This window comes from Zingiber officinale, chromosome 8B, assembly GCF_018446385.1.
Source record: "Zingiber officinale cultivar Zhangliang chromosome 8B, Zo_v1.1, whole genome shotgun sequence".
NCBI lineage: Eukaryota > Viridiplantae > Streptophyta > Magnoliopsida > Zingiberales > Zingiberaceae > Zingiber > Zingiber officinale.
The window spans coordinates 37,144,375-37,156,645 of NC_056001.1; the positions used below are offsets into that span (position 1 = coordinate 37,144,375).

Consider the following 12,271-nt stretch of genomic DNA (forward strand, 5'->3'; position numbering starts at 1 on the left):
GTCGTCTAGGATCCCCTGAGAAAACTGTCGGTTGATCCATTCGGGAAAGTTATCTATCCTTGGTGCCTTTCCCTTCCGCCTGTCCCAGATGGGCACGTCGTCCGAGGAGGATCTTTGCTCCCTATCCGTTCGGCCTTGTTCCTTTGAAGAAGTGTGGAACAACGTGTTAGGGTTGCAAGGTTACAAATATAGTCCCATATTGAAAACACATGGGAAAGATCATGAGTTTATAAGAGGAAAAGATATCTCCATTGGTATGAGGCCTTTTGGGGAGAGCCCAAGAGCAAAGTCATGAGGGTCTAGGCCCACAGTGGACAATATCATACCATTGTGGAGATATATATATTCTTTTCGATCCTACACAACTCTCGATGAAAGGGAATCAGTGCATTTGGTGCATCCCCGTATGTGTCGGTCAGTTTCTTGTTTTAGCCCCGAATGGATATATTCTTCGCTCGATCTCTATATCTGGCCTGCTGTCCCGCTATTGACGTCGCGGGTTCATTTAATTGGCCCTCGACCATCGCCTACTGTTGTTACTCCACCATTTTGGCAGTTCGAGCTTGTATCAGCATGTCCAACTCCTCTTTTGTCAGGTCACAATCGTGAGTCGTCCAACATCCTCCATCTCCACGTCTCGGATACAGATTACTTTCCCATAGACGACGCCAATATGATCCTATCCGAAAATGGTAAGGACGGTTGGCTGGGGATGTGGCTCCTTGGTTAACCGCGTGAAGACTCCGCTCCACTCAGCAACACAATGAACACCAGTGCCAGGTTAGGGAAGGGGGCCCCGACATTGGCCCTTCGACACTTAAGTCAGTACTAGAATAGTAGAAAAATGGTGAAGCAATGTAGCAGCAATGAGAGCACAAGCACAAATAACATATATCATATACCTTCACCGATGCATGAACCCCCCTTTATATAGTGCTCCAGTAAGTGATGTGCATGCTTCTCAAGGCACAAACACATTTTCCAACTATCCTATGAAAATACATGTCAGGAAAGTGTCTCCGACATCATATCTTAACAGAGTGTGCAAATCTTTGACATGACAGTAGAAGCCTCTATCGTACGATTTGCCTATTGGTCATGCCCTGTTGTCAACGACACTACCTCCTAGAAGGATATTACGAGATATGCGAGGATCCCACTGTTTTGGTCGAGTGGGTGAGCCTCTCGGCTAGGATTCCTTGTCTGGTCGCTCAAGGCTCTTCTCCATAATCACTCGGCGCAATAGGTTGTTTCTTGTCCGATCGGACAAGCGCTTTGGTCGGCCTAGCATTCACCTCGTCAGTTGTGAGCATCTGATGTTATTTCTATAATGATCTCGGCCAGAAAAGTGATCTACTCAGATGAGCCCCCTAATTGGCAGTTAACGTCGACTTTCGCTCGGCCAAATTTGATGAGCCCGTTGATTCCCTAGCATTGATCATCTTAACTTTAATCGCCTTAACTTTGACTTTCTTATCAATCACCTTTTCTACCTCTGACTCAACCTTGGTATGTCCCTTTTACTACTGCTTCAACTCCCATGGTCAAAACTAAGTCGATTGATGTTCTTTTCTATAAGAAAATAAAATTTATATATTTTACATATTAAAAAAAATAAAAATAAGTTTTCAAACCATTGGTTGACGTCGACGGATTTCTTTGTCGAGTCGGTTCACGGTTGGCCCACCTTGAACTACCTCCTAATAAAGACCCTAGCTAATTAACTATATTAGTTTACCAACACGTCCATCCGCCCAGGTGATCTGCTTGTCCTAGTCCGTCCTTGGACCAGGAGTAGTTATTAGAAGGATTTAATGATCTCTATCTATTTAGTAGATAAGGACCATCAAATCCCTTCAATCAGTATAGTGGATCAGAACTTGGTCCACTTTTAGCGGACAAGAGGATTTGGGTAGAATTTCGTCTCGAAACATTGAGTGGCGATGACCATGTCTAAATTTTAAAATATTTATTAAAACTTACATTTATTTGATCAATTTAAAATTTTATTTATAAATATTGATAAATATGTGTTTCAAAGTTTAAGCTTATTTATTTGATGTTATATAGATTGAATAAATACATAAATTTTTATCAAGTTGTTGTAGTGGTAGTTATTACTCATTAGCTTATTATGTCAGTCCAATAACTCAATTTTTTTTTCAATAATAATTATCTCCTATCCCTTTTTTTTGTCTTTCAATTTTTCAAATATAAAGAAGCTTCATTTAAGAGTAAATTGAAATGCCGAGGATTATTGCGAGAAAAGTTACAAATGGAGGGTTGAAATGAAATGTTTCCTCCTCCGCAACCGCAAGATTCGTCTGAAATCTCGCAAGCGCGTCCGCCGCCTTCCACACGAGGAGAAAGCTCCCGGAAATGGACATGGCCGGCATTTCATCACATTCCCCTCTTATACCCCTCCCCCTTTTCCCATTCGCCATCTTCCACAAACTCCTTTTCGATCCATTACGATAAAGCTTCACCTCGCCTGAAAGCACAATATGGGCGTCCCCAAGGTGGTCGCCGACCTCCGGCTCCGCTGCCCGCAGCGCGCCGTCGTCGGAATCCTCGCCTTCGAGGCCGCCTCTGCCATGTCTCGCCTCGTATCCCTCCACAGATCCCTAGCCGAGGACGAAGTCCGCCGCCTCCGCGCCGACATGCGCTCCCCTGGCGTCGCCTACTTGACCTCCAAAGATCAGATTTTTCTGCTCCGCCTCGCCTGCGCCGAGATTGTAGGCGACCTCGACTTGGCCGCGGCCGCCGTCTCCCGCCTCGCGCCACGCTGCCGCGACCCCCTGCTCCGCTCCTTCGACCGCTTCTACGCCAACCTCAAGGCCGGCGGCGTGTTCTCTTTCCTCATCGACGCCCGGGCTGCCGCCGACCTCGACCGCCTCGGCCTCGGCTCCACCGCGAAGCGGACGGAGAAACGGGTGAGGCGGATGGAGCGGTACGTGGCGGCGACGTCGCGGCTGTACGCGGAGATGGAAGCTCTTAATGAGCTGGAGGCGGAGGAGAAGCGCACGCAGAAGCAGTGGCGCCGGCACAGCGGTCCGATTCTCGTCCAGAAACCGATGCCGGTGCCCGACTCGGTTCACTTCAAGCTCCGGTCGCATGAGCATATGATTCGCCGGCTAAAGGAGGAATCTTTATGGAACAAGACCTTCGACAAGGTTGTTGAGCTCATGCTCCGCGCCGTCATCACCGTCTTCGCCAGAATCTGCTCCGTCTTCGGCTTGTACGTTCTTGGTTTGCCGTCTTCAGGCCAATTCAATCCCAATAACCCCTGCAAGCACTCGTCGGGTCCTCTGGAGCGGCGTGTGGTGCCGCAGCACCTTCCGTTTCTTCGGAACTCTTCTCCGATCCTGAGCACGCCGCCAGGAATAGGCGCACAAGAAACGCCCTTCGACCGTCTGAGGAAATTCCTCAAAGAGAGCCCGACCACCGTCGGCGGGTCGGGGCTCGCGTTGCGGTACGCCAACGTGATCTTGGCCGCGGAGAAGTTCTATCAAGAGCGAAACAGAGTGGCGTCAGCGGCGGCGGAGCAGTCGGAGAGAGATGAATTGTACGAGATGCTGCCGTCTGGGATGAGGGCGGCGGTGAGGACGAAGCTGAGGGAGTGTTGGAGGAGGGAGGGCGCGGGGTTTCCGGCGGCGGGGGATGGCTCGTTGGCGGAGGGTTGGAAGGAGGCGGTGGCGGCGATCCTAGAGTGGCTGGCGCCTGTGGCACACGACACGGTGCGGTGGCAGGAGCAGCGTAGCATGGAGCGGGAGCAGCAGCTCTGCACGCGGCCTCGGACTCTGATGCTACAGACGCTGCACTTCGCCGACGGCGACAAGACTGAGGCGGCCGTGGTCGAAGTGCTCGTCGGCTTGAGCTGCATGTCGTGGTACGATCACCGCCGGCGAGGATCGATCAGTGCCTAAATGACAAGTCAACCACGCAATCTGCAAGTCAAATCACCAGATGTTGCAAATCTAGTTGTTTATCGATCGTGCCTATCAATCATTTATTCAAATCACAAAAACTCGGCAATTTAACTTCTTTAAATTATAAAATTTTATCCTTTTCTTCGAATTATCACTCTTTAAATCAGTCCTAATTCTAAGCGGAGACATTGTGGGACCCACAGGCGACATCAGCTCGTTTGTCTTGACTTTGACCATAGCATAAAGTCAACGTTTGTCACCTTGACGGCTTTAGTTTTATTCTCGAATAGGACCGTGCCACGTAGATCCGATAGGTAACGACGTCGACGACGGAATCGTCTAATGTAGGTCTTGGTTCACGAGGATCCGCCATTGATGCTTCTCTAAGCACACCATAAAAAGCCCCAATTCCGCTCTCTTACCGTCCCCAAATCCCACCTCCCAATCCATCTCCAGCTCTATTTCTGGCTCTGCCTTCATCCTCGAAATTCTTCGATCGCGAATTCAGCTAGCAATATTGTCCATTTCCTTTTTTTTCTTGAAGAGTTTGTGGTTCTTCGTTCGATTCATTTCTTCAGATTTGGAATTTGGAGGCTTTGTTTCCATTTTTGGTTCGTCTTGGAGTTAAAGATTGGATCTTTGTCGTTGTTTTCCATCGATTTCATGCCTTCTTCCTGGGCGGCGACGCCGTCGTATTGGTGCTACCGCTGTAGCCGCTTTGTCCGGGTGCGGCGAGAGGACGTCATCGTTTGCCCCGACTGCGACGGCGGGTTCCTTGAGGAAGTTTCATCTCCCCCTCCGCGCATCCCCCCCGCTGGCTCTCCCGGTCGCCGACAGATCCCCTCCCCAGGCCTTGGCACAGACGGTTCCGTTACGGCTCCTCCTCCATCACGGACCTCCCAGCTCAGATTCCGCCGCAACCGCCATGGATCGGCCGGGGACCGGTCGTCCCCTTTCAACCCCGTCATCGTCCTTCGCAGTCCTTCCCAAGGCGGTCACGATGAAGAAGGCGCGGCCGCCGCCTCCAACAGCTTCGAGCTGTACTACGACGATGGCTCCGGCTCCGGTCTCCGCCCCTTGCCGGAAAGCATTTCTGATTTCCTGATGGGGTCGGGCTTTGACCGCCTCCTCCAGCAGCTTGCTCAGATCGAGATCAACGGAACAGGTCGCGAGAGGCCTTGGGAGCACCCGCCGGCCTCGAAGGCCGCCATAGAGTCAATGCCTACGGTACAGATCGTCGATGATCACATTGGGAAAGATTGCCATTGCGCCATCTGCATGGACCCCTTCAAGCTCGGAGCTGAGGCCCGGGAGATGCCCTGCAAGCACATCTATCACCAAGATTGCATTTTGCCTTGGCTTTCGATGAGGAACTCGTGCCCCGTTTGCCGGCACGAGATGCCGGCGGACGAACTCGACGAACAGCCTGAGATATCCGGCAACGACGAAGAGACCGTCGGGCTAACCATATGGAGGCTTCCCGGCGGAGGCTTCGCTGTAGGGAGGTTCGCCGGCGGCAGGCGAGCAGGGGACCATGAATTCCCTCTTGTTTACACTGAGATGGACGGTGGATTCACCAACGACGGAGCACCAAGAAGGATCTCATGGACCTCAAGGCGCAGCACGCCGAGGGAGAGTGGGGGCATCTTCCGGTCCCTCCGCAACTTCCTCTCATTCTTCAGGCCATCGAGGCCGAGCTCGGAAGCTTCTCCAGCATCCTCCGGTAGGCATCTCAGAAGCTCAATTTTCAGGAGGAATTCACGAAATTGAAGCACCATTTTGGGTAAGAATTCCAGTGCGATCGTTTGGTGATGCCATACAAAGTCGGCATCTTCAGCGATCGATTGCAGAAAATTCTATGATTTAATTCAAATAAAATCTTAGTGGAAGAAAATACAAGGTGGCCATTTTTGCCTGATTTAAAGTCTTAAAACATCAATATTCAAAAACAATAAGATAGTTTATCGGACAATATTCAGTTTGAACAGAGAGACAAGCTTCAGAGTTCAGACTCAAAACATTATTTGCTTGCAGCAATGGTTGACCAGGAAAGCTGCAGGAAGTCAGAAACCACTGTAAGGCATTAGGGTTTTCAAAGCTTGATTCTGATCTTCTCAGTGATCATTTCAACATTATCTAAGTTAAAATATTTGTAGACAGAAGAACATGAGAACCATGAGTTCCCAACCAGGAGAATTAATTAAAGAGAAAAAGAGAAGTAGATCTGTAGCTGGCAAATTATTGTGTTCAACTTTGAGCCAAACTTGCATGATCAGTCAAAGTATTGGATGCAATTTCTCTTTATTGAGTGGCCTCTTTATTTTGTTCTTTGCAAATTGCGAGTAGTATAAGTTCTCTCTTGGTGGTGCATCATCTCTCTGTCTTTGAATATTTGAAAGGTTCTACTTGAAATTATTTTTTAATTAATGGTGTTTTTACAATTAACTCTACTATTTTTTTTTACCCAATCATTTGGCCGTGGGGCCAGAAGGGGCAAAGAGGAAAAGTGGCCGTTGCTTGCTGGGCCCCGAATTTAGTTTTTAAATAACCAACCCCGATATGCCGCTTGGTGGGCCCCGCTGCTTGTCCTGGTTCGGCAGCCCCATCCTGCACACGTGTCGCTGTCTGGGTGATGGGAGGGTTGTCAACCCGATCGCTTCCTCCTCCGTGAATCGTCGTCGATGGATGAGCGGCCGAATCCCTCGCCGATCTTCAGGTTGCTCTTTGGATTGATTGTTTTGTTTGTCGTTTGCTTGATTGCTCGAGTTTTTTTTTTTGATGCATCGATTAACTCTCATTGATCTATCTGTTCCTTGTTATAAAATTGGGGAAAACACTTGCCTAGATTTTAGTTTTGTCAGTATTTTAGGTCATTCTTTGCAACGATCTAATTGCTAAAAGAAGGCTGCTTTGGACTTCGACTGGTTGCAAATATCGAATAGTTAAAATATGGATTTACATTCAAATGGTTAGTAAAATCTGCAGCCGTATCAGATGCGCGATGAGCATTTTTGTTAGGAGTCTAAGTGAGTGTTTGGTGCTGAATGTAATTTTCTTTTCAACGACAAATGGAATCCATTTTTTTACATTCGCATATTGGAAAAGTGGAATGAAAGTGAAATCTCTCCCTTTTTCTGAAAATTTGAAACTTAGATCACTAGTTCAATGGTTAGACTCTTGATCAATTGGTCAGACAGCATGTCCACTCAAACATTGACCCAATCAAGTGGCCTTAGCTAGACCAATCTACGTAAACCAGTCAAATTGCAAATCCATTCATTTTGTTCATAAATTATGCATTTGAGTGATGATGATGCCTTCATTCAAAACATTGAAGCTGGAGTCTAGAGAGCGGCAATGTCCAGTAGCATGAGTTGTAGAACTGAGGCATGGAGGACTAGTTGCTTGAAATATTGAGAGCTGAGAAACAAGAAGAGATTTCTACGGTTTCTCCTAATGCTAATTCATTTGTGTGTGAAATTTTTGTTTAATAGTCTTTCCTTCGATCTTGTCATTGTTGAGGGGAGGGATCCTGATTTGCAAAGATGATTCTTAGATTCTAGTTTGCTCAATGTTATTCCACCCTGAATTTTAGAAACAAACCTAAGTAGCCTTGCTGGTTTTTTCTCTGAGTGAATGAAAACATTAAGGTTCCCTGTTGAAGTATTTTTATCATAGATTGTGATTGATTATCAGCTATCAAGAACTGACTCTGACCTCAATAGGAAACATGGCTGAGGAAGTCAAGTAGGATGGATTTCGAACAAGTTACGTCAGGTCCAGTGGGGTTTGTCCAAGCTCTAGGGCTAGTTCAGCTGAATGAGATGAGTGTGGGTGCTTGATTAACGATCAGACTAAAAAATGGAGTTAAGAGAGGTTAAAGTTTAGGTGTCTCAAACTGAAGTCACTAGTGTTTATGAGTTGGAGAAAACTCTATGGCCTTGCATTCTGTCAAAGATACCCAAAGGAAGGCATTTTACTTGGGGATGTTCTTACTGGCATTAGCGCATTTGATATGAGATACTGAATTTTTTCCTTGTTACACTACTTGTGTTCCTTTTCGACTTCCACTCCAGCAAGGGCATCATCACTGATCGTTTCCAGCTGAACAAGAAAAGAAAACTAACGAGTGATCTTGAGAATTCACCTTTGCCATTTCCTAAGCACAAGTTTGGAGATCGGTTTAGGAGATGTGATCCTGGCAGGGACCAATGAGACAAACGATGCCTCTAACTGGATCAGTGTGACGGCTACTGAAGAACCGAGGGATGATGGATCAGAAGATCCTGAAGAATCTCACCCCGATAGTAACAGTGTAAGCGAAGGCTATGACACTAGCCACACCACCATGACACTAGACCTTGACTTAGCTGAGGAGTCATCCGAGAGAATGAATTTGAATTCACCCTCCACGCCTAGTTTGAAGAACATTGACCCAAACGACCTCGATTCTTTTGCCACGCTAAATGTTGAGGATGCCAAACAACTTGAATCAGTCTACAGAGGGATAGAGAGGCAGCTTCCTGAACCTGAGGACGATGCTGGAATCGAGGATTTCTTCATCTATTCTAATGATGTCGCACCACATGCCTTCATAGTTTCATCCCAAAGATTACTAGATGGACAAGGTAACTAATTTGCTCTTGTTCCTTTTGTATTGTGATTTTGGATGGAATATCAAGGAAATTATTTCTTGTAGATTCTCGATCAAGGACAAGGAAACCACGGATCGATGAAGAATTTGAGCAATATTTTTCGATGCTGATGCTCTAGCAAGGATGTTTTTTTCTTGAATAAACAGGATGTTGTAACCTTTAGAGTGGCATTGTCATCATGTGCTATTGTAAGTGTATTTATTAAAATTGTCGGTGTAAAGGGAATAGAAGTTGTATTTTATCAGTAAATTTAAATTGTAATAAAGAAAAAAAATCAATGCGAAAATCAATTAAAGATTTGTTTTGAATAAATTTGGTGTTTAATTTGAAAAGAGTTTATTTATGTTCGTTGATTAGTTTACGAAAACTTCACTCATTTATGAATTAGGATAATTACATGGGTCTTTTCACAAAATTAACCGTGTCCTTGAGGGCTAAAGCGCAAAATTTGATCCCACCCGTATCGTTGGCTAGTTATTGTTCAGTCCTTGGAACTCGATTGGGTGGTGGATATCTCTTCCATGGCCGGAGGTGAGATACACCGGGGTGAGATCTACCGGCTCTGGCTCTGGTGGAGGCGTCGGTGGGGAGCGGAGAGACGACGCGCCACCGTCATCTGGCTCCTCGCCGCCGCCTTCGTCGTACTCCTCCTCGCCGCTGGCTCCCGGGTCGGCGACAATGCTCTCAGCGAACCGGCGGTGCATCCGTCCTCGGCTCCAGCTCTCGTCGAGCTCACCCTAGTTCACGACGCCGAGGCGAAGGGTGCATGTAATGTTAAAACTTTCCGATCCCAACTTGATGGTTCCTTTTTCAAGTCTATCGTCTCAAGCTGCGGTTGCTGATGATTCTGCAGTATGCTTGGATGGGAGCCCGGCCGCGTACCATCTCACAAAAGGTTTCGGCTCTGGGTCAGACAAATGGATCGTGCACTTGGAGGTAATCAATCTATTTCTGATATCGAATTTCCCACGGTGGTTCTTCTAAACCAAGAATGAAAAATGTGTTGTGATTTATTTTCACGGGAAAAGATGGGATAAACTGGACCATTTCGTGAAGGTGGGATTCGTATGTAGGAACATAGCCACAACTGTGATTTAATGTCTAAACCTCGTCACAGAGATGCAGTCACCATTCGCAAATATTTTAATATATGCAATCAATAAAACAATAATTTCTCTCACTCTTAATACGTGCTATATAGTTAGGCAAAATATAATCTTCTTGGTTTTGATAATTAGGATTTCATCAGATACTGCTTTAAGCAATCGTCTGATTGGTTTGGTACAAATTTAAGCATTCCAACTGTGTGACATGAGAAATCAATACGAATATAAGACACACCAGTTTTGAGCTACATGGTATGCTAAGTAGCAGCAGCTAATTTGCCATCAGGGATGCTGCATTTCTGACTCAACATTGAGTTAATTTAACATGAACTCATGCATTATTAACTTGCCAAGCGAATCCATGCCCTTCAATCCTAAAATTGGTGAATATGATCTTGGCCATCTTTCTATTTAAACTGAACTGTCTGAAATTGTGTATATTTTACCCTACTTAACATTAACATGAGATAGAGTAAGAGTCGTTCTCAATGCTGGTTAAAGGGGCCAATGATCATGGTTTTAATTGCAAAATATTCTTAAATTTAAACCTCAGTTATTTGTTTAGTCTTTCACTTGGTTTCTTATTCAGATTAATCTTGAACTCTAGGGTGGAGGTTGGTGCCTATCTTTGGATTCTTGCTCTTATAGGAAATCTACACTATTAGGTTCATCAAACTACATGGAACGCCAGATTTCCTTTGTTGGCATTCTGAGTAGCATCCCATCACAAAATCCTGGTAAATACTGGGCTTTAAAAGAATGGGTGAATCTTATGAATATATGTGTATTTAATCAACACTATTTTTTTATCTTCATGTTTGTAACTTCATATATGCAGGATAATCCACTTTTTTAGCGACAATATTTTTTTTATAGATGCATATATTGAGTGCTTCATTATATAATGGCCATCCCTGCATTGTGTATTGTCGGGAAAGCTGACTATTGGCATGCCACTAGTGAGCATTAGTAAAAAGTGACCAATGCAGCAACATTTGCAGCGGCATATGAATTATGCATTGTCTCACCACATTTTTTATGCTCATATGGTTGTGTATGCATATATTATTTATTTAATCTTGGTCCTTTGTTAAATTAATAGTTCAGTACAATTTAATGTAGGGATGACAATGGATTGAGTTTGTGTTGGATTAACCATATCCTCCGTCCCCATTCCTATTTATTATATTCATCCCCATCCCTATCGGATTTCAACATTCATTTTCATCCCCATACCTAGTGAGGATTGGATATCCATCCTCATACCTATACCCATTAGAGGATCAAATATCCTCTATACTAATAATTTTTTTCATTCCATCCAGCTACCATTATTCAGCAAAATCATATTAGAATTAACATCATATCCAAAAATAATAATAATAATAATAAAATAAAAAAATAAGATTAAACATCTATAGCCTCTCCTAATTTAATCATATTCTTTTACATATTAAACACCAACAAAAATAGTTAGTGGGTTTTGAGAAAAAAAAATTCTTTGATACCAACAAAAATTATATATATATATATATATATATATATATATATATATATATATATATATATATATAATCCAATTATTTAATCGGGTCTAAAAATCCCTTCATACCCTCCTCCATTCAGGTCGGATATTGGATCTTCTGTCAGATTCGGAAGAAATTGACATCCCTAATTTAATGTCCTTACGGTTAGACTAGACTACAAGATTATCCATTTGGTGTAGCTTTAATTAAATCCAAGTAAAAAGAAGTAAGAGAATGAGAATAGAAGTGTTTTAATTGCTGAAAAGTATGGAATAATTGTCAAGAAATTGATTGTGTATTAGACCAAATTAATCACATATGGTTTGATGGGGGATTTAATTTTAAAAACTTTTGAGAGTTAATGCACTATCTCAAATAAGCTCCATATTTTACCTAATATAAACTAATGGATTAAAATTTGGTATGATGGAAAGAATGAAAGATATGATGATTATGAGGAACTAATTATGTTTCCTGAAGAACAATATCACATTTGCACATTGTTTTTTTTACCATAACACACACACACACACACAGAGGTTTGATATCTTGCACACCCACCATGGGCAACTCAGATAAGGTAGGGCGACCGGATCATTTCCAATAGGGTTGTAAACAAGCCAACTGAGCCAAGCTTTAGGGCGTTCAAGCTTGTTTGATAAGGTAACCGAGTCAAGCCCAGCCTAAAATGAACCAAGCTTTTAAAATGATTGTTCAAGCTTGACTTGGTTTATTTTTGATGAACTTGAGCTTGGTTCGTTTAGATGTTATCGAGCTTTCAATTCAAGGTTGGCTTGAGTTTGGTTCGTTTAAATGTTATCGAGCTCTCAATTCAAACTTGTTTGACTATTTGAAATTTTTGCTTGTTTGATTGGTTATTGAGTTTAATAATTCAAATTTGTTTGTTTATTTTAAAAGTTTTTTTTGTTATTTAGCATATTAATAAGAGTTTTATTAATGAACATGACTCACGAACATTGTTCACGAACGTTATTTACGAACCTTAACGAGCCGAATACACATGTGTTCAAGCTTATTTATTTAGTTTAACTAGT

General features: G+C 43.8%; 3 protein-coding genes across 3 annotated transcripts; all 3 read left to right on the forward strand.

The window, feature by feature from the left end:
* Positions 1-2,504: 2,504 nt before the first annotated feature.
* On the forward strand, positions 2,505-3,926 carry LOC122013689 (protein PSK SIMULATOR 1-like). Its single transcript, XM_042569926.1, has one exon. It carries the CDS (start codon positions 2,505-2,507, stop codon positions 3,924-3,926), a length of 1,422 nt encoding a protein of 473 aa, XP_042425860.1.
* Positions 3,927-4,234: 308 nt separating this feature from the next.
* LOC122014856 (probable E3 ubiquitin-protein ligase RHC2A) lies at positions 4,235-6,233 on the forward strand. The gene has a single exon (XM_042571331.1). It carries the CDS (start codon positions 4,593-4,595, stop codon positions 5,697-5,699), a length of 1,107 nt encoding a protein of 368 aa, XP_042427265.1. The 5' UTR covers positions 4,235-4,592; the 3' UTR covers positions 5,700-6,233.
* A 255-nt stretch (positions 6,234-6,488) lies between these two features.
* On the forward strand, positions 6,489-10,546 carry LOC122013690. The gene is made up of 5 exons (XM_042569927.1): positions 6,489-6,645; positions 8,117-8,557; positions 9,059-9,352; positions 9,438-9,520; positions 10,298-10,546. The coding sequence occupies exons 1-5, from the start codon at positions 6,489-6,491 to the stop codon at positions 10,544-10,546; spliced, it is 1,224 nt and encodes a 407-aa protein (XP_042425861.1).
* Positions 10,547-12,271: the final 1,725 nt, after the last annotated feature.

Excerpts from the sequence above, each read along its gene's own strand:
- LOC122013689 (XM_042569926.1), top strand. The coding sequence starts at position 2,505 with ATGGGCGTCCCCAAGGTGGTCGCCGACCTCCGGCTCCGCTGCCCGCAG.
- LOC122014856 (XM_042571331.1), top strand. The coding sequence starts at position 4,593 with ATGCCTTCTTCCTGGGCGGCGACGCCGTCGTATTGGTGCTACCGCTGT.
- LOC122013690 (XM_042569927.1), top strand. The coding sequence starts at position 6,489 with ATGCCGCTTGGTGGGCCCCGCTGCTTGTCCTGGTTCGGCAGCCCCATC. Across the intron at positions 8,558-9,058 it reads AAGATTACTAGATGGACAAG|TTATTGTTCAGTCCTTGGAA; the intron begins GTAACTAATTTG and ends ATCGTTGGCTAG. Across the intron at positions 9,521-10,297 it reads AATGGATCGTGCACTTGGAG|GGTGGAGGTTGGTGCCTATC; the intron begins GTAATCAATCTA and ends CTTGAACTCTAG.